The 22,407-nt window shown below is 46.1% G+C and overlaps 1 protein-coding gene across 1 annotated transcript in view; it reads left to right on the plus strand.

Annotated features, from left to right (window-relative positions):
* The first annotated feature begins 1,621 nt into the window (after positions 1-1,621).
* Positions 1,622-22,407, plus strand: part of SCIN (scinderin) — a 59,092-nt gene continuing 38,306 nt past the window's right edge. The window contains exons 1-4 of the mRNA XM_066631415.1: positions 1,622-1,875; positions 6,006-6,160; positions 8,690-8,851; positions 16,391-16,540. Coding sequence (XP_066487512.1) covers positions 1,674-1,875; positions 6,006-6,160; positions 8,690-8,851; positions 16,391-16,540 — 669 coding nt within the window. The 5' untranslated portion in view covers positions 1,622-1,673. The remainder of the gene's footprint in view (positions 1,876-6,005; positions 6,161-8,689; positions 8,852-16,390; positions 16,541-22,407) is intronic.

A 22,407-nucleotide genomic window follows, 5' to 3' on the forward strand; every position in this document is an offset into this window, starting at 1 on the left:
CTGGAGCCCCAAACACTGTTGCCTGTCCTTGTAAGGGAGGTGCTCCAGCCCAGTAATCATTTTGGTCGCTCGCTTCTGCACCTTTTCCATTGTCACTATATCCTTTTTAAGATGTGGCGACCAGAACTGGACATAGTACTCTAGGTGTGGCCTTACCAGAAGCCTCATTTCCCTGTCTCATGTATTGTTTGACCATCTTGTAAGTCACTGTAGCGATAATGTTACTGGAAGGTGAGGTCTGAATCTTGAAAATCAATAACATGAATCAGGCTTGTCAATGGGGCAGCTCTATGTGCAATTTGTCTGCTGAAGAGGGTGCTGAGGGCAGACACATTCCATTCATACTGCAGTGGTTTGTCCATAATGGAAGAGGTTGCTCTGCCCAACCTATTGCAGCACAAAACTGAGGTCCATAATTAGTCCTCCTTGCAGGCCTCCTGGAAGGGGTGCAAACTTTGTCTCCCCCGTTTCACCATTGGTTCAGCTGGTTAGCTTGGTTGTTTTGTTGGCCCTGTCCTTTGGTTTGTTCCATTGTTTCTATTATCCAATAGTTCTTTTGTTGCTGGAGCAGAGGCAGCTACCTGTTTGAATGAATGAATGAATGAATGAATGAATGACTCAAGCGCAGGGTCACCAAATGTCCTCTTTTTCCAGGACGTGTCCACTTTTTTAGTCTGTCCTGGAAAGCAGCTTAAATGTTCTCCTTTTTCCTGTGAGCAGGCAGTACAGAGGCTTCTTGTAATTAACAAATTACTAGTAATATAGGTTTACATTCAATAATAAGTAATATAACTTAAATTAACCACATGAAATCAATATACAAGTGTTCTTAAGTTTAATTTTTGTCACGTCCTACATTTTTCTTGGATGCCCTACATTTTGGGGTGCTTTGTCCTCTTTTTCAGTTCTGACATTTGGTCAGCCTGCTCAAGCAAGCCCTGATTTAGGCCCAAATCCTATCCAGTTTTCCAGTGCTGGTGCAGCCATGCCAACAGGGCATCCTGTGGTAGGGGATAGGCATAAAGGTCTCCTCCAGGTATGCTTGTTCCCTTTCCTTGGGGCTGCATTGTGGCTGCACCGGCACTGGAAAGTTGGCTAGGATCAGGCCCTTAATCATGATTTCTAAGAAGCCTTGTTTCAAACCCACCAGGGAAGCCCTGCTTTTGGGCTTGGGGGGGCCCTCTGCACATGCTCCTTGGGGGGGCCCTCTGCACATGCTCAGAACACCCTTTCAAGCCACAGATGCAAAAGATGCAAATGAAAGGCTGAAGTCAGCCACACAATGCTGCCTTTTGCTTTTCAGGAAAGGGGCTGGCTGGAACTTTCTGCTCACCAGCTTCGCCTCCAGGCTGGGATGGCTGCTGAAAGTGTCTCCTGTTCCCTGACACAAGCAGCCTTTCAGAGGATGGGAGGCCACCGGCTCGCTCTCTTCCCCTGGCCTCAGCGAGGCTCTACTCTGCAGGCGTCCCTGCCACGCCTGGGCGGTGCAAGGCCGGCTGATCGCATCGGAGCCCAGGGGGCAATAAAGTGCGGCCCGCCCCCTTGCTAGTGGGAGGCGGTGTGCAGCCCAGCCCCATAAAGCTGGGACGGGACGGGCTTTGGCTGCCACTCAGCTGGGGATCTAGCGCCTGGCTCTGCTTCTGGCCCCACTGACGGCTCCCTCGGAGGCAGCGATGGCCCCCCCGGAGCTGTACCACAAGGAGTTCGCCACGGCGGGCCAGAAGACGGGGCTGCAGATCTGGAGGATCGAGAAGCTGGACCTGGCACCGGTGCCGGAGCCCTTGTATGGCAACTTCTACGTGGGCGATGCCTACGTGGTGCTGCACACCCTCAAGAAGCCCAACGGCGTCCAGTACAACCTGCACTACTGGCTGGGTAGGGGGCGCCGCCTGGGTGGGTGGGACGGTGGGCGCGACCGGTAGGGCTTCCAGGGCACGGCGGTGGCGCTCCGGGCTGTGCCCCCAGGAAGGGCAGGTCCAAGCGGGGAGAGTAACCAAGGGGGGGTGACACCTGCAGGGGGATCGGTAGCCTCAAAGGAGAAGGAGGGACCATCTCCACCCCCCCCAGCCAGTCCCTCCCTTCTTGCAACTTTCCCTTAAGCGAGGAGCGCTCACGGGTGGCGTAGCCAGAGGGGGGCCAAGCACTAAGTTTTGCAGGGAGTCTCACTGCAGAGTGCAAAGGACTCTTGGCAATGAATGGCTCTGAGGAGGAGAGGCAGGGCAACCAGACGCCCTCTCTTCCCTTGACGTGTCTTCTTTTTTTTAAGCAAGTGTCCTGGAAAAGAACTTCAGTGTCCTCCTTTTCCCTGTGAGTGGCAGCGCATAGATTTCTGGCAATTAATACATTGCTTGTAATAAATGATATGTAGTATAGTTTAAAATTTAATAAGATTGTGTTTAAATTAACCCCGTGAAAACAATTTATGAGTGTTTTTAGCTTTCTATTTTGCGGTGTCCTACATTTTTCTTGGATGTCCTACATGTCGGGGTGCCTTGTCCTCTTTTGTGGTTATGACATCTGGTCCCTCTGGGGAGAGGCTGCTTGGATGGTGTGGTGAGGTTCCCTGCAAAATGTAGTGCTTTGCACCCCCTCTAGCTACACCACTGGTGAGTGCTCCTTGCTCAAGGGAAAGTGGCTATGCCACTGACACTCACAACTGGTTTTGCCCACATAGCCTGAATTTGCAGTCCAAATATTTTGGCAGCATTATCCAACCAGCAACACTATTCTCATCAGGACCTCTCTCCCAGAGCAGTTTTATTGGGGGGGGGGGGGGGAGGTACGAAGTTTCTTTTTGGGTCATTTCCCAAAGGGGGAGAGGAGGGGTTGAAACAGAGCCAGGGAGTGTGGTGACAAGGGTGGGCAGAACAGAGGTGGAGAAGGGGCAAAACAGGGCAGGGAAAAAGGGGTGACAGCCAGTAGAGTCCAGGTCTACTGGGCTTTGCAATGCAGAGCCCAGGTCTACCTGTCTGTGCAGTGTTGGCAGCTAGATACAGTAATATGGAAAACCAAACGAATTCCTGAGTCTTTTAAATACAGAAAATCATTGCGGAAAATTAGCATCATGATATTAAGCCACACTAGAATGGAAAGTGACTGTTTTCACCAAAACATACTTCTGCAGCAACTGTAGCCCCACAGCTATGCCCCTGAGCTCCTATACCCTCCTTCATGCCAAGTGGATCTACATGCCAAGGACCTACAGTAGCAGGCCATTCTCCTCCCAGATTTCACACTGTGTTAAGGAGTGTCATGTATTCATTCCTTGGTTCAGCACATGTGGTTTATGGTGGCGGTGGCCACGCACCCAGCATCCCACACAGGCAGCGAGTTCAGGTGAGAAAGGAAAATAGAAGATCCCCTGAGCCCCTTTCATTGGCTTCTGGGCCCCGCACAAATTACCCCCTTTACCTCACTCTTATGGGCCCTGGTTCTCATCAGGGGCTATGAACATACAGTGGTGACCTAGGCTGGATAAGCTGAGTCACGCATCTCTGATTGATTCTTCTGTTGCTGATTCTTGGGGGATTACTTGATGGGAAAACACTTTTGATATACTCATAGAACTTTTCTGTCCAATCAGCAATCAGTAGCAGATAAAGAGCTGTTTTGCAGGGACTTGCTGTAGCTCACGGGGTGTAGCACCTGCTTTGTATTTAGAAGGTCTTGGGTTCAATCCCTATGTCACCAGGTGCTGCAGAGAAAAATTCCTGCCTTGGAGATTCAGGGCGCAGTCCTAACCAACTTTCCAGCACTGGCATAGCTGTACCAGTGGGGCAGGTGCTGCATCCTGTAGTTGCGGGGGCAGTCATGGAGGCCTCCTCAAGGTAGGGCGATGTTTGTTCCCTTACCTCGAAGTTGCATTGCCCTTATGTCAGTGCTGGAAAGTTGGTTAGAATTGCAACCTCAGTAAACATGAACCATACTGACCTGGCTTCATCCCAGAGGACAAGAGCTACACAGAGCTCTTTGTCACTTTCACAGTTTTATAAACAAAAGAAAAATCTCTTGCGGGCAGCACAGAAAAGAATCTTGCAGCATCTTAAAAAGAGGTTTTCTGTGGTGTTTCTACTTTGCTTTGGGTCCCCACAAGGGGAGAAAGGTGGGATAAGAATTCAGTAAGTGCGTGCGTGCGTGCGTGCATGCATGCATGCATACATGCATACATGCATACATACATACAGACAGTATGGTCAAATCCGGCATCTTCCAAGGTGACAAATTCCAGAAAGATGGAGCCATATTAGTTGCTTGCAACAATCACAAAAGAGTCTTGTGACCTCTTTAAAGTCAAACCAATCTGTTGTGGCACTGTAGGCCTGTTGGTCTTTAATTATGTCAGAAGACTCTGTGTGTATTTACTGTAACAGGTGCTCTCCCTTTGGAACATGCTGGCTCTGAATCATCTATAGTCCCACCCCTCCTTATACTACTCCTTTATAGCATCACCCTCCTGCCTTCTGTGACTATGACCTCTCTTAAGAGAAAAAGAAATGAAGGCATATTGTAGAATCACAACTAGTAATTATAAAGCATTTATGGCTTCTGGGTATAACAGAACAGTCACCTTCAGCTGCTTGGTCAGGATTCCTATCTGAGTCAAGACCAGACTCATTGGTGTAACTCATTCTACCGCTTACTTACTAACTTAGGCTGCAATCCTAACCACACTTTCCTGAGAGTAAGCCCCATTAAGCAGAATAGGACTTCTGAGTAAACCTGGTTAGAATTGTGCCCATACTTACTTAGAACCCAATCCTATTCAACTTTCCAGCACCAGTGCAGCTGCAATGCAGCGCCAAGGCCTCTGTGACTGCCTCCCCACCACAAGATGCAGCACATGCCCCATTGGCACAACTGCACTGGCACTGGAAAATTGGATAGGATTGGGCCCTTACTAACTTACTTTCTTCTGTTTATTCAGTTGTAAGGGGTGTGTGTGTTGTTGTTGTTCTAAGCAGGTAGCATGCCAGTTCTTCCTTGCTTATGACATTTGTGTGAACACTTCCTGAGGTACAGCCTATGGTGGCCACCCCTAGTAACTGACGTCAGATATTGATGCCATGCGTCTGTGTACTTCAGAATATGCTGGCACAAAAATACTGCTTTCCACTGGGAGCACACGAGTGGTCTTTCTGCATTGTTCTTTACTTACCCTAGTCCATGAATAACAGGAAAAACTGTCTTGCTGAAGACCTGCCGGCTAGTTTCCATTTCCAACAGCGACTGCATCAAGTTCTCAGCTTTGAAATGAAGGAGGCTTATCTTTTTTTTCAGTCCTTGTTTTATCAGAAGCTCTTGATCTGGCTTCTCTTCAATAAGGGAGGCGTAGCCTAGGCCTTGAAGATAACTGCTTTGGTCACAACTGGCAGAAAACGGTACTCTGGTTGTGATCAAAGATTATCCTGAAAATAATGAGTCTACAACTTTTGAAGTGTAGATAGAACATCTAATTATGTTATGAACTAGAGGAGGATGGCTTATTTTGAACCTCCTGTCAGAATGCAGGGATCAAGAATGTTATGTAGCTCAGTGGTAGACCAAATGCATGCTATGTACCAGATCATAGGTTCAGTCACCGGTGTCTTCAGGTAGAACAGGGGATGAACTCTGGAGAACTTGGAGAATTCAGGGCACAATCCTAACCAGGTCTACTCAGAAGTAAGTCCTATTTTGTTCAATGGGGCTTACTCTCAGGAAAGTGCAGTTAGGATTGCAACCTCAGTATAGGTGAGCAACCCAATCCCATGCAGCAGGCTTAGTGAGGCCTCCAGACTGGTACTGTATCCAGTGCTGTAATTAAGTAGGCAGAATGTCTCCTTGGGGTAAGGGAACATTTGTTTCCATTGTACCCACAAATCCCATTGTGTTCAATGGGGCTTACTCCCTGAAATGTATTATAGGATTGCCACCTTGTAATTGTTTAATGTAGATGTGCCTTAAACCTGCATAGGCCACCTGCTCTGCTGTTTTGCTCCTCTAAATACAATCCTTTCATCTTTTAGGAAAGGAATCCTCGCAGGATGAAAGTGCAGCAGCCGCAATCTTCACAATTCAGATGGATGATTTCCTTGGAGGAAAGCCTGTACAGCACAGAGAAATCCAAGGATACGAGTCTACACAATTTGTTGGGTATTTCAAAGGTGGCATTAAATATAAGGTATGCAGTAGTCCAAGCACATGATCTTTCTCAGAAAACTGGAAACTTTCAAAAAAGGATTTTTTTTTCCCAGTGAGGAAGGCATGGGTGCAGACAGATGTAACAATAGTGCAGAAATCATATTGGGTTTTTCAGATATGTTCCCTCCCACCCCCACTAGTGAGCATGGCTTTGCAATTGATATAACAGATATAATTGATATAACATATAATTGATATAACAGAGATATACAGCATTGGGACATTGCATGGTCTGAAGACGTCTCGCTGAAGCTTAACAGACAATTTTGTTTTCAGTCAATGGGAGAAAGATGGGAATTAAATATAATAAACAAGGGTAGGCTGTAGGTTAGTGGGAAAGCACACACTTTAGCTGCGGAAAGTCCTTGGTTCAGTCTCTAGCTGAAGCAGAACTGGGAAATGCCTGCGTCTGAAATGCTAGTTACTGTAACTTAATAGTAAGATAGCTAAACCCCTGTCTGGTTGAGTATATGGCAACTTACTATATTCCTTCAACTAAGCGATCACAGACTTTATGAAGCAATCATAAAACTTCTGCTTCTCAATTTAACATAGCCACTAGGAGGGGTGCCCTCTTTTTCCTTGGTCCTCCTGACTGAAAGATCATGCTTAGGAACTGAAAGTGTCTCTATAGTTTCCTTCAGCTGATTGGTCTTTTTGTTAAACTACTCCAGGGACTAGAGTGGAAGGAGGATGGTTTATGAGTGACTGGTTTCTGTCAATCAGTGCTGGACTAAGAACATAAGAATAGCCCCACTGGATCAGGCCATAGGCCCATCTAGTCCAGCTTCCTGTATCTCACAGCGGCCCACCAAATGCAAACACCAGATAACAGGAGACCTCATCCTGGTGCCAATCCAGCTAACTAGTTGCCAATCTAGCTAATTGCCAACTAGTTCAGGCAATCCAGCAAACCATGCTTTGTTAGAATGGGAAAGAGGTTTGTGTCCTCTAAATTCCAGTTTCATATTTTTGTTCCTAAACTCTGGTTAGAACAGGCTATGATTTGCTGGGACATTGAGGCAAATCCCAGTTTGTTCTAAACCAGGATTGGAAGTTTAGAACTTCCTGCCTTCATACATGAGGGGCAGGGAGGAGCTGATAAGCCCTTGTGCATGTCACAGAAACAATAAGCCATGGTTCTGCATGACTTTATAACTAGGTTTGTGTCTCAGTTGGTAAACTGTGGTTTGTGGCTGTCTGATTTGGAACCAGAATCAAAAGCCATGGCTGGAAGTGGATGTGGAAATGATAGTTTGTGCTAACGGTCATTTAGGATGATAGATAACCCATAGTTACAGCTGTCACTTTGCATGATTGAGACATACAAAATTATGCAGGCGATGGACAGAGTGGATAGGGAGATGCTCTTTACACTCTCACATAACACCAGAACCAGGGGACATCCACTAAAATTGAGGGTTGGGAGAGTTAGAACAGACAAGAGAAAATATTTCTTTACACAGCATGTGGTTGGTCTGTGGAACTCCTTGCCACAGGATGTGGTGATGGCATCTGGCTTGGACGCCTTTAAAAAGGGATTGGACAAGTTTCTGGAGGAAAAATCCATTACGGGGTACAAGCCATGATGTGTATGCGCAACCTCCTGATTTTAGAAATGGGCTATGTCAGAATGCCAGATGCAAGGGAGGGCACCAGGATGCAGGTCTCTTGTTATGTGGTGTGCTCCCTGGGGCATTTGGTGGGCCGCTGTGAGATACAGGAAGCTGGACTAGATGGGCCTATGGCCTGATCCAGTGGGGCTGTTCTTATGTTCATCTGGAGAGCCCTGAATTATGGAGATAGGAATGAATATACTTAAATATATGCCGTAAGACACACTGCATGGTTTGAAAGCATCTGTAGCAGAACCTACTTATCTAAGCCAGTATGGGCCTGCTCAGACTCTTTGATGGGAGACTACCAGAACCCCATGAGGCACGCAAGCATAATAATATATATGTTTTCCAAAATGTTTAGGTTTTGCTCCATTTTTAGCTCTAATTCTTTATTTGTATTTATTGTTGTATAGATGATGAAACCTCATAAATTACTGAAAAGAGGGAAAAACCACTTTATTTGGATTTAGGAAGTTGAGTGTTGAGATGATGGAAAATAAAATAGTTCTGTATCATGGTCTACCTGTTGCATATTTGAAAGCTCAAAGCAAAGCTCTTGGAGGTGAACCAGTAGCTCAGTGGATGAGGACTCCTTTTACGAGGAGTGAAACTCTTACATACAGTAAAAGTTTCATTCCTGATATACCCAGGTTGCAGTTTGGGAAAGATCTCTGCCTAAAGCTCCAGAGAGCTGTTGTGCCAATGGAGACAATGCAGAGCTACATAGTACCACTCAGAAGAATGCAGTTTCATATATGCAACAATGATTTGGGTTCTCTGAGCTGTGAGCCATGGTTTGGTGTGATGCCTGAATGAAGCTTCTGTGCATGAAACATAGGTTCCAATATGCTTGAAAAAGAAACTAACAAAAGTTATTTGACTTCTCCTAGGCAGGTGGTGTTGCCTCAGGCTTTAAGCATGTAATCACCAATGATCTAAGTGCACGGAGACTTCTGCATATCAAAGGTCGGAGAGTGGTGAGGGCCACTGAAGTTCCCCTTAGCTGGGACAGCTTTAACAAAGGAGATTGCTTCATTGTGGATCTTGGAACAGTAAGTTATTGCAGAATTAATTTTTTGCAAACAAATAAAGCATCCTGTCCTATTGCCACAAAGTTATTAAGTTCAGACTCCTAATTAGAATCCAACATGCATTTGGCCTTCTCCCATGTAGAGTCCTGACCGCAGTATTCCATGAGCATAGTTGGTTGACCCTTATAAACATTTAAGCAAAGCCTAAGTACAAAAGACCTACAGAAAATCAAGTTTGTCAGAACTCCTGATTCTTGGAAATGGTTCCTACACTAGTGAGGTTTTGATATTTAAAAAGTGGGGAATGCTTTTGTCTGACTGTTAATCCTCCTGATTTTAGAAGAGGGCTACCTCAGAATGCCAGATGCAAGGGAGGGCACCAGGATGCAGGTCTCTTGTTGTGTGCTCCCTGAGGCATTTGGTGGGCCACTGTGAGATGCAGGAAGCTGGGCTAGATGGGCCTTTGGCCTGATCCAGCGGGGCTCTTCTTATGTTCTTATGTTGCTGGTTAGAAAGCTGAAAAGGACACAGTTGTGTGAGAAAGGAAGGTGGAGTCTCACAGATTAGAATCAAAGGGAAACTGGAACAATGTCAAAGATGAGCTGAGTGCAGATGTATCAACTACCCAGTAGTTTGTCCAGAGAGAGCTCAGGCGCCACAATGTGCTGTATAAGTGGATCCTCCCGTTCACCATTGGAGCCATTCCAAGCAGACAGTAATGCACAGGCGCCTGCAATACTTAATGCACCACCTTCCTCTGGCTATGCAACTGCAACTGCAACTGAGAGTGTGTGATCAGGACTTGGACAACCATAGAGATATGATCTACATTTAATATAGTCTTATGAATTGCAGAGTGTTCAGCTTTAAGTGAAAGTTTCTTCCGATATGACTATTAATGCTCATGTTGTGATGGAGGAAAGCAAAGCAAAAGTTTTGGGATATGTTGATGGCCTCATCCTGAGTCAGACTATTGGGAAATTTAGCTCAGTATTATTCACCAAGACTGGGTTTTGGACAAGGGCCTTTCTGAGCATGACCTATAAGGGTTGCCAGGAATCAAACCTGGAACAAGTTTAAACAGGCATCTTGCCACATAGCTATGTTCTCACCCTTGCAAAGCACTCTTGGGCATTGTGTTGCTACAGGTGGTTACTGTTTATCTGTAGATTTTATATCTGGATCTGGCTCAACATGGGTCCCTCCCCGGGAAGCCCTCCCCAGTCCTCAACACAGGTCCTTCCCCAGGAAGCCCTTCCCAGCATAAAAAGGGAAATTGGGAAATAGCATTTTTAGCACTATGGGGCCATTCTGAAGACTGCAGGCAAACACATGCAACTTGTGTGAACTTCAGAAAGCCCTCTGGAGGTAACCAGTGCTGTGCTCTGGTTGCCTTTGGAGTGTTTAAAGGGGTAGAAACTGTGGATTTCCTTATCAGCATTTTTGTTATCCGCGGTGGGGTGGTGGTGGTGGTGGTGGTCAAAGAATGGATCCTCCATGGATACTGAGGCCCCACCTGTATTTCTAGATTTGCCAAGGAGTGAGTCATTTTTTTCCTGAACAAGAATATTCTAAAAGAAGCACAGCATGGCCATAATTATAATCACGCATCCCCATGTTGAAAACAATTGGCTAAGGATCTTAACATTCAAATAAAACATTTGAATTAGCTGCAGCCGTCCAAACTCGTGAAGCTTTTTCCAAAGTGGTCTTCTGTGCTTCCAGGTTTTCCCCACTGCTGGATTTAAATTATCTATATAACTCATCTTGATCCTCTAGGGCTAAAAAGTGAAGAAGTAACTTTGGATGAAAAAAAATGTAGTACATTGCTTGGAGAAAACAATATGCTGAACCCTGGTGGCTGTACAATTACCTACTCTTACTCACGATTAATTTGTTTAATTAGTCATCTTCCACTTGACTGTTATGGTGCAGATGAAAACTGCTGCTATATTCGAGATCAAAGTGAGCAATTGAATGAGGGACCATTCTGCAAATGCAGAGGCTGCATTCTTATGCACACTTTCCTGCACAGGAACTCACTTCAGAGTAGGTATGCCTAGGATTGTGCTGTAAGCTTACTTGTGGTCTAGGAGGGTACTTTCTTGGCTTATTTTTAAAGGAGCCTTTCAGAAATGGCATGGGGAAAAAGTATTAAGACATAGACCCTCTCTTGGGACTGAAGAAACTGAAAATGTTACTTTTATATTAGTAATGTCATTGAAAATGCTGTTGTAGTTGTGCAGCTGGGCAGTTACGGACCTGGCTGCTGTAGTGCCTGGGGCAGGCTGCAACATGCTGCCCGCCCGCCTGCCCCTTTCCTTATTTACCAAGTTGCATGGAGCCTCAGGCAACCTTCCCATTGGCACTTCAAAAGCCCTCTGAGGCTTCTGGAGTGCTGTAAAAAGTACATTCGGTTTTCTGATGGAAAACCCGAAGTTCTGTTAAGGGTGCTCCAGAAGCCTCAGATGGCTTTTGGAGCACTGCGGGGAAGGTCGTGCTGGGCCTCACCTGCCCCCCTGGTATGACTCTGGAGGGCTGGGTGGAGGTGGCAGCACGGGTGAAGGTGGTATCACGGTGGGGGTGCCACCCCCATAGGGTCCACAGACATGGCACCTGGGACTTTTGCCCCCGCACCCTCCTCCAGGCCCACCACTGCAGCTGGGCTGTTTTGGCTCAGTAGTACAGCCACCTTCTGTTGATATTTCCCAATGATTGTACAAACGTATCCTAAACACTTAGGTACAACAGGTAGGATTGAGCCATAAGCAAGTTTGATTTTATACAAGCAAAAGTGAGACCATTATTAATGATGCTTGAGCATTTTAAACTTGGAAAGCTGTGTTTTTATGATCAATGTTATCAGATAACATAGGCATGACCAGCTGGTAACATCCTGTTGGCTCTGTGGTTGGTGGATGAAATCATAGATCTGAAAGGGATTCAGTGTTCACCAAACATGTTGTATTTTGGGATTATGGGCAGGATTGACCATTCTTAGATGTACTATAAGCTTTGGTCGGGTATGGATCAAAACAGAAACTTCAGTATATGCTAGAGCTGACCTGCACAAACAGAACAAATTCCTGTAAGCTTTTCAGCAGGGAGGCCTGAAGGAAGTACGTGCACACAAGGTAACTTTTTTTTCCATTGAGTAAGGTTATATACATAAGCATATATGAGCATAAGAATGCTGGTTAGCTCTTTTTCTGCCAGCCTGGTTGTTTTCTGTGACCCTCTCTGCATTCAGTACTTGTCTACAGAGGAAAATGCTGAACATTCAGAGATGGCAGGTTTACTTGACCATGTGTCACACTCACATTTCTCTTTTCCCAATTCACTGAATGAAATCCAGAGTTAGAGGAAGTATGAATACTAGTTGTATTCAATGGCAGGAGAGGGGTATTCATCTCTGGCTTGTAGGCTTCCCAGAGGCAACTGGTTGATCCCTGTAAAAAAGAGGATGCTAGACTAGATTGATGTTGGACCCGATCCAGCAGGACTCTTCTTGGGAACCTGGAGATAATAACTGAATGCTGTAGTCCTCTGGGTCTCTGGATCGTGACTAGAGGGCTGAGTGAACCCCGGCCCGAAGGCCACATCTGACGTTCAGCTGAATCCTTCCCCCTTTGTCTGCAACGATCAGTTCCAGAGCACCACACAATTGCCAGTCCTGAGATCGGGATGATGTGACATCATTGCAGAAATCCAGATGCAATGCCTGATGGGGCATTGCACCATTGAAGCGACGGGAACAGTGTATGCCAGTACCACCGATCCTGCCCCCCCGTCTAGGCTTGATCCACCCTCCCGCACACCCGTAAGTCGCCCAATGGGGGACTCACCTGCTTTGGTGGGTGTCCTTTGCTGTGCAAGTGTGTGCACAAATGCCCCAGCCTTTGCTCTAGCGTGCCCAGCCTCCACTCTGTCTGCAATCTACTCCATGTTGGCAATCTTCAGTCTCGAAAGACTATGGTATCGCGCTCTGAAAGGTGGTTCTGGCACAGCGTCTAGTGTGGCTGAAAAGGCCAATCCGGGAGTGACAATCCCTTCCACACCGGGAGCAAGTGTAATGTGTCCCTGGTCTGTCTCCCTGGCTGTGGGCCTTCCTTCTTTGCCTCTTTGCCTCAGTCTGTTGGCCAAGTGTCTCTTCAGACTGGGAAAGGCCATGCTGCACAGCCTGCCTCCAAGCGGGCCGCTCAGAGGCCAGGGTTTCCCACTTGTTGAGGTCCACTCCTAAGGCCTTCAGATCCCTCTTGCAGATGTCCTTGTATCGCAGCTGTGGTCTACCTAGCTGTGGTCGCAGCTGCAATCTACTACTGCAATCTAAATCAAAACTCTGAGTGTTTTGAGTGTTCAGAGTGTTGAAGCTATTTGGGACTGCGAAAATGAAGGTGTGGGCTTTCGTTAGTTGTCTCCTTGGTTCCAAGCAGGATATATACTACGTTTGCCTGTACTGGTTGTGTGCTCAGGATATGTTATTTGCTGAAATGACTGTGAGCCAAAGAACATGGGGATAAATTTAGACAAAGTACATAAGCGAAGAACTGTAGTTCTTTCAGAGTCATCTGTTCCACCTTCTTGCATTTTACGTCACCTAAGTTTTGCTCTATGAGGTGCTCTGTCAAATCATCATGGCTTGTTCTGCAGTAAGTTTCTGACAAGGAAACTTATTTGGGGGCATTTGTGGCATTGCGCTGTTGTGGTTGTCCCAGTACACTGAAAGACTGTGGTTGCAATCCTGTCCTCACTTTCCTGGGAGTAAGTTCCATTGAACACAATAGGACTTACTTCTGAGTGGACCTGCTTAGGTTGTGCCCTCTGCCTGTTTAGGATAGGCTCAGAATTTGCTTCCTTCTGTGTGTGAAGCTGTTAAAACCAATAGGTAGTCTTAACTGGAACAAATAGGTGGTTTACAACTGTAGAGACAGATGTCCTCTTCATGAAAAGGCAGGCTGTGGTTTTTGTTTGACCTAATTGGCATTTCCTTTAAAAAAAAAATCCCCAAGAACAGATTTATGGAAAACCTTCGTTAAGCAGGAGAAGGTAGTGGCTGAAGACAAAGTTACCTTTGTGCAGTGAACTGTTTTCATAACAAACTACTTCTGAAGAGACCAAGTCAAATGCCTGAAAAGTTTCACGACTATTTTTGTGCTAGAACTGGTTATGCTGCTATGTGCTTTATGAACATTCTGATTGAACCAGTTCTGTCACCTTCAAATCCTAAGATTGTTTAATAACAACTGTTATAACTGGTCTAAGATCAGCTACTGAACTTTATGGCCAGGTGAGGATTAGAACCTGGGTCTTCGTCAAGAACTCTAGCCATTCCACCATACATTGGTTATTAAGTGCTCCTGAGCTTGTTAATAATCTTGGCTCTGTAATTGTAAGTTGGTCATGTTTTGGATCACTTAACTTACTTTTTAAACTGCGACTTAAAAATCACTTTCAAAGTCTTTCCTCCTGCTGTTCATTGCTTTCTAATTTGCTGCTGCCTTGAAAATGTCTATAGCAGTGCTTCCCGCCTTCTGCAAAGGAGTTGGGAACACTGTTAAGTGTGTGTGGAGGAGGGGCTATGACAGGATCCCCAGGTTGCGCTGTTGCCAGGGATGGAAGGGTTTTTTTTTCTAATTTGTTCCTGGAGTGTCTGGGGAGCCCTCTGCAGGACATCCCACACCTCCAACATCTTAAAAAAGAGCCCTCTGCAGGGCTCCCCACACCTCCAACATGTTAAAGTACTGGCTGGAGGTAAGTTTTAAAAAAACCAAAAACCCTCCAGTCCCCAACAGCGGTATGATCCTGGAGATTGCAGCACTGCCTTCCTCCCCTCCCCTGCCCCTTAAAGGGGCAAGGGTAAATGCTTCCCTAGCTGGTGGGTTGCAAACCCCCAGTTTGGGAACCACTGGTCTATAGCATAAATGCTATATGATGTCTCACTGTTCAGCCTTCAATCAGCTGGGGGAAAAAACGCCATTGTTCTGTCTCTGTAAATTGTACCTGATGCACAACTTGTAAGATTTTTTAAAAATGAGCATGATTATCATGTTTTTGTACTACTGTGTCTTAATATTTTTTGTTCGTGCTTTTAGTTTTGCACAGTTGTCAGATTAAAAAGCTAGTGTCAAAAATGGAATGACTTTGATGTGTGCAAGGAATATACTAGTATGTATACAGGAGTACTGTGAATGACTAGGGATGTGACATTCAGGGTCAAGCTGCGTGGGATCACTATGCTAGATGTGTGCAGCACAATCCTTTACATTTCTACTCAGAAGTCCCATTGAGTTCAGTGGGATTACACTCAGGAAGGCATGTATAGAATTGCAGCCTAATTTTGTTTCAAAATAGCAGTCACAGGGAACTCTAATTTGGATTGGGAGGGCAGAACAGAGGCAGGGGTTATTTAACCATTTACTAACCCAGCACAGTTTTTTTTCCTACTAAAAATTTAACCCTGACAGGACCATCTGCTATAGTGCTAGCCATTATCTACTCAGGAAGGGAAATTTAACCCTTTGCTCATGTCATGGTCCCAGTGGTCTGGATCAAGATCCCTGTGACATCCACGAAAATTGCGTGTTGGGAGGGTTAGGACAGACAAAAGAAAATATTTCTTTACTCAGCGTGTGGTCGGTCTGTGGAACTCCTTGCCGCAGGATGTGGTGACGGCATGTGGCCTGGATGCCTTTAAAAGGGGATTGGACAAGTTTCTGGAGGAAAAATCCATCACAGGTTACAAGCCATGATGTGTATGCGCAACCTCCTGATTTTAGAAATGGGCTATGTCAGAATGCCAGTGCAAGGGAGGGCACCAGGATGCAGGTCTCTTGTTATCTGGTGTGCTCCTTGGGGCATTTGGTGGGCCACTGTGAGATACAGGAAGCTGGACTAGATGGGCCTATGGCCTGATCCAGTGGGGCTGTTCTTATGGTCTTACGTTTGTTCTGGGAGGGCAGCGGTGAACTGTAGCATTCTCCTTGTGGCAGTAGCAACTGAGGGCCCAATTCTATCCAATTTTCCAGTGCCAGTGCAACTGTGCTAACGGGGCTTGCATTGCATCTTGTAGTGGGGCAGCAGTCACAGAGGCCTCCTTAAGGTATGGGAACATTTGTTCCCTTACCATGGGGCTGCATTGTAGTTGCACCGGGGCTGGAAAATTGGATAGAATTGGGCCCTGAGTGGGACCTCACTCTGGTTTGGGACTCCCTGCTGCAACTGTACACAGTACAGGGAAGAACCAAACTTATAACTGCTGCATTTAAAATCAGATTTAGTTTGCCCCAAAACTCAACTTTAAAACACTCCTTTAGGGAGCAATAAAATTTTCAAGTGTATTGTTTTCCTGAGACCTACCTCTATCTATATAGAAATGAAATGGAGGAAACCCTGTTTGTTTTATTAACTTAACTCAGCTGAAACAGAAAAAGGGTGTTCTGTGCGGTATTCGGAGACACGTTAGCAGTTTGTCGGGGATTAGACTCTGGGAATGTTGGCACATGTCCATAAAACTGCCCCATGTTAATTTTGCTGACTGGAGATATCTGTATTTTGTTTTAGGAGATCTATCAGTGGTGTGGCTCCACTTGCAATAAATATGAGCGTTTGAAAGCTATGCAGGTTGCTGTGGGCATTCGGGACAACGAACGGAACGGAAGAGCCCAGTTGGTGGTTGTGGAAGAAGGAAGTGAGCCGAAAGAACTCCTGAAGGTATTATACACCCACTTGCTGTTGACACAATTATTAGTGGCACTGTTTGTCCAACCACTCTGGTCACTCTGACCGCCACTATGTCTCAGGTCAGCTATGAATCTTATGTTTGTCCATGGGAAGCTGCCTTGAGTCAGATCATTGGCTCTTCTTGTTCAGTTCTGTTTACACTGACTGGCTGTGGGTCTCCAGAGAGAGGTTTTTCCCAGCCGGACCTGGACATGCCAGGGATTGAACCTGGGATCTGCGGAACGCAAAGCAGCTGCTCTGCCACTGAGCTTATGGAACATTCAGGCACCAGGATGTGACAGATGCTGCAGCCAGCAGCAACATGACCTTGTATGATGCTTGCTGCAGCAACCACCCTTGCCACTTCCTAGTACTTGAGGGTCCCTTCCCCCTCTATCATCACACAGTAGTTATATGTTATAGCAGATTGGGAATGGGATTGTCCACAGGGCTGAGGAGAGAATAGCCAGAGGCTGGCACTGCTGCTATTGTCCCCAATGTACCAGGAGGCATCAGGGCTGAGCAGCCCGGTGCCTGGGATGGAGGTTGTATGTGTTTGGTGGAAATGGTGTTTGCAGTGTGTTTGGGGAGCTGTGTGGAGTGTTTGGAGCATGTTTGGGGTATATTTATTTTGGAGACTTTATTCCATCCCTTCAAAGGTCACTAGGGTGACTCCCGGCCATTAAAATGATAGTCCAGTTAAGTTGTCTGATATGTGTGGCATTTGGAGCATCTTTGAGGGTTGTTTAGGGCATGTACTAAAATGTTTACTGGGGCTGTTTGCTTGTGTTTGTAGTGCGGGGTATTGTGGGACAGGGAAATGCTTGGCTAGTAATCCAAACTCTATTTGCGTACCCTTTATTCATCATAACTGAGTGAACAGTTAGGAGGAAACAGCTGGTGTGGAAGTGATCATCTGTGCCTGTCTGAACTAGCTGTGGTAAATAACATTAGCATTCCTGCTAATTGGAAAGGGGATAGGAAATTGGATACCTTTCAGTGCGATCCTGACTTGGACTTCAACCAGTGCAAGTTCTTTGCACCGACCCAGGAGTGCTGTGAATGTGCCATAAAGCACATTGGTGCCTCCTTAGAAGCAGGCTGGGCTGGCACAAGGACATGCACCGGCCTCCTTGTGCCGGACCCAGAACCAGTGCATTAGTGCTGGCTGAGGAAGGCTGGTGCAGGGGGCTGGTGAGGGTGGCGGGAGTTCAGAATGGTGGTGGGGAGGGGGCATTTTTGGGCAAGAGGAGGGTCTTGGAGGGCAGGAAACTGGAAGGATTGGGAGTAGGACTGGCTGTGGCACCGCAGAGCAAATCCTAACTCCCTTCCCAGCCAGCCTGGTGTTACACTGGGCTGCTCAGATTTGTGCCAGCAATTTTACTGGTGCAGATCCAATTAGCCCCCAATACTTCTGCAGGGCTCCCCAAACCTCCAAAAAGCTAAAAAAAAAAAAGTGATCACAACCCACTTCCAGTTTTGCAGTCACAAACCAGAGGTGGGTCGTGATAGCTTTTTAGCTTGTTGGAAGCTTCCCACATCCCCCCAGAGGTCAGTGTTGCCTTAGGTCAATCTAAACCCCCCCTTCTGGCCTTGGCAGAGATGTGTCATTGCCCCTCCCCTTAAAGGGGTAGAGACAGGGCTTCCCTGGCTAGGGCATCTAGGTGCCCCAGTTTGGGAATCTATGTTTTCAGATGGCGTCCTCTCTTTCTAATGAATATGTGAAGGATAGGACTCTTGAAGAACTAAATAGAGTGAACTGGCTTCACAACAGGTTGGAATATCCATTTCGGTTTGGGAGGGGTTTCCTTGCATTATCTGCATGATAAGGTGCTAATGGAGTGTTCACATGAGAACACTGCTGTTGACATTTGCACCTCTGCTTTTGTGATGCCAAGTGCAGCTCATAATTGCTTAAGCAACAAAGTGTGACAGCTGTGCCTTCAGGGATGTTTGGTGTATATGATTCATTGATGCCTGAGATGTGGAGGGGAAAGAGAGTGCTTCAGCTGAGCAGTGCCTGAAGCTTTCGCTGAACAAAGAAAGACCTTTTTGCCATTTTGCAAGTAATTTGTCCATTCCTCTTAACTGTGGTTCATTCATTCAGCAAAGTGCAGCACTAAAATAGCATGGTGGAGGAGCAGCGCCTCCACCAGTGTGAGCCAAGCCTTCTGCATGAAGAAGCCTGTGAATCAGGCTTCCCTGTGACTGACAATGCAGAAGGCTAGGTTCATCCTGGAGGCTGTCTGGAGGGGAGGGACATACTCCCACCATGCTGTTTCAGTGCTGCCCCATCAGAATGTGTGATCCAAATAACAGCTCAATCCTATGCTAATTCCTCAACTTATTAATAGGAAAACTGAATGTCCTTCCCCACAAAGTTATCAGAATTAGGAGACCAGTCTTAGGTGCAGGAGCTCTTGTGAGGTCAGTGTTGCCAGGATGCGTGGTGAAGCTGGGAAGCTGTCCCACTGCTACTCTGGTGGACCACGATTGGCCCCTTTACCTGGGCAGGGGCTGCTGCTGAGCTGGGTGAGGGTGGCAATTTGGCCCGGCTGGCTTGCACAGCAGCACCCGGCTGGCCTGTAAAGGCTGTGGGGCGGGAGCTGAGTCTTGGCCTGGATCGAGTTGGGTGGAATGGGATGACGATGGGGTGGAGAGGAAGGCAGTTTAGGCCTGGGAGGAGGGCAGGTTCTGTGGTGATGGCACACCCCAAATCCCAGCCCTCTTCCCGAGTTTGATCTGCCTGCACAAATCAACACAGACTGGTCCCAGCGATGTCACTGGTGCATATCTGAGTTGACCCTGCACGGCTACTGGGGCTTACCCCAGGGCAAGGGGACAAATGTCCCCTTACCGGGAGGAGACCTTTAACAGCCAAACGTCCTCTGCCAGGTGCAGTGGAAGCTATGCCAGCACTGCTACATAGCTATGTGGCAATTTAGGTAGGACTGGGCTGATGATCTAGAACAACCTTAGTTAGGAGGGCCATCCAAAATGACACAAAGTCCTTAGGAAGCTTTTGAGTACTCAAACTCTTTATCAGGCTTGAGGTTGAGCAAAGCTAAAAGTGGGGGAGGACTTGGCTTGTTGCATAAGCCTCAAAGTCTACAATTAACAGCCTTAAAATGGAGTGCAGGAGAAGGTTGGTGGACTTCCTTTGATTAGCTTCACAAGATGTTAAGACATCAATTCCAGAGTGCACCCAAAACGTCTTGGACAAAATTGGGCAGTTCTGTTTTATGAGTAGTTAAGCTTTCTCTCATCACATGTCAAGTTGCTGACTAAGCATTTTCGCTTCTACCCTTATTATTAGCTACTAATATTGTTAAACAAGCACCCTATTTGACCTTAGCAAGCAAAAGCACCCTAAATGATTCCCTTGCAAGTTGCATGACCTTACCAAGTTCCTTAATGAATGGAAACAAGGGGGGCATCTGTAATGAAACTGCTGAATAGAGCATATTTTCATGTTCCGATCAGATGTGCCAGTTTCATTATGTCTAGGTTGGACATGGGTAAATGGTTGCCAAACCATTTCGGTAATGGGCTTTATGCCCAAAGATAGTTCAAGTTACCCTTTTCTTCTTTGAAACCAAAGCAAAATAGACTTTAAATCCCATTGTGTTGACCATTGCGTACGTTTTCATTTGCCACATTGCTTACAGAGTGGTCATGGCACAGTGTTGAGCTACACTCAAATACAACATTGTGTATGTAATGTATCCTGGCATTGGTTGTGTTCAGTGCCAGGTTGCTGGGTGCCCTGGGTCAAATTCCTGCATTGGGCCCCCATGTGCCCCTGCTGGTTCATTGGACATTACTAGTGTCACTCAGGGTTTAGAGGCCCACCTGGCCTAGTGGATCTGCTCATAGATAAGGACCCTTGGCCAGTGCCCCACCTGGCCAACCTCTGGCCTTTGGCTATTTTGGTCTATATTTTGTTCCTTACACAAGCAACTCCAAGCCCATACATTCAACAACCTGCCTTGTAAATGCGCATGTGAAGATCTATTGAACAGTTATCTGTGATGAATGATGATGTCTGCTCTGGTTTCTGTGCAAGAAGTAGCTCCTTTATAGGAAGGGTCATGGGAAGAGGGATAGAGAGGAGCTTGAGAACTGTGTAAATTTGTATTGCTGTTACTACTAGTGCTGCCAAAAGACAAGGGGGATTAATACCTAAGGGCTCCCTCAAGCTCTCTTCTTTGTCTACATTGGCAGAAATCCATCCAAGTTTGGGACTCTCCACAGCCCCAGAGTACATGAAACTGTAGGAGTAAAATGCGAACATTGTTGCCATTCTGTTTGAATCATTTTCTGGAAGATGGAATCTCCAGAAAGTGGGACAGAATATAAATGTATTTATTTTCACATTTCTATACCACCCTTCCTCCTAGGAGCTCAGGGCGAAGTACATAGCTCCTTTCCTTCTTTTGTCCTCACAACATCCCTATGATGTAGGTGGGGCTGGGAGATGTTGACTCTCAGTCATGAAACTTCTTGGGTTACCTCAGCTGAGTGGGGAACTGAACCTGGATCTTCCAGGTTTAAGTCCAGCTCTTGAACCACTACCATCCTGGCTCTCTAAATGAGTGGTATCTAATCTGCAGTTTGCAGCGTGTTTCAAAGTGAGAGATATTTGCCTCCATATGTATTCTTTGGAAATGGATTCTTATCCTTAAGCAAACGGGTTTTTTGTTTGTTTGTTTGTTTGTTTGTTTGTTTGTTTGTTTGTTTGTTTGTTCTAACAGGCACTGGCATCCTTTCAAAGTCAGAGGCAATTTCCTTATGGGTTCTATCCAGCCGTTAAAGGTCAAGCTGCACATTTCCTTGTTAGCTCACTGATAAAATGAAAAGTCTTCCAGGCGGATCAGTGTTGAGATTAAAAAGGCACAGATCACGCTTTGAAAATGTATCACTTATAAACAATGCAGACAGCTCTGATTTCAGTTCTGCACTTAAATAAGAATTCGAATGGTTTGAATACGCACAAGTGGCTTTCAACATTTTTAGGAAGTGTATGAAGCTTGTTTGTAAGGTTCTTCTTCTGGAGGAAGGGAGCACAAAGTATATGCATGGACTAGCATATAACCACAATTGTATACGCAGTGGCTTGCATTCAGAGGATCTGTGTATTGAAATCTGTTTGTCTCTCAGCTGCTATTAAAGTCTTTTCAAGATACTTACATCGACTTAGGGCGCAATCCTAACCCCTTATGTCAGTACTTTCCAGCACTGGCATTGCGGTGGCAATGGGATGTGTGCTGCATCCTGCAATTGGATGCCGCTCACGGAGGCCTCCTCAAAGTAAGGGAATGTTTGTTCCCTTACGTCAGAGCTGCATTGCCCTTATGTCAGAGCTAGAAAGTACTGACATAAGGGGTTAGAATTGTGCCCTTAATGACAAAATCCCTGGCCGTGATGTCTTAAATACCTTTTTCTATTGACGTTTTGGTTTGCAAACTGGGGAAAGAGTTTGTGTGTGTACTTGAATCCTGCTACAAATTTCAGTATGTCCTTTTCAATGCTTACATCTTCTTCCAGCAATGCTTCTCAGGATCAGAACTGACCCTCTCAGCATGTTAAACGATGCTGCTTTGTTATGAGCTCTGCATAAGCTATTGAGAACTGACAAAAATGTTGGAGTAAAGATCATCTTCCAAGCTGTAGATATCTTGGGGTGCCATTTCCCCCTTCCTCTGCAAATTGCAGAACTTTTAGTTGTGTAGGAAATTACATAACAAGATTGAACTACAACTGGCAAAGAATTGCTCTTCTGAAACACAGCATGAGTTTTCTCTGAGCATTAGGAAGAAAGAGGTTCTGGGAAGTATGGCAGTCTAGAAGCCATCTAG

The sequence above is a fragment of the Tiliqua scincoides genome, chromosome 5 (assembly GCF_035046505.1).
Source record: "Tiliqua scincoides isolate rTilSci1 chromosome 5, rTilSci1.hap2, whole genome shotgun sequence".
Taxonomy (NCBI): domain Eukaryota; kingdom Metazoa; phylum Chordata; class Lepidosauria; order Squamata; family Scincidae; genus Tiliqua; species Tiliqua scincoides.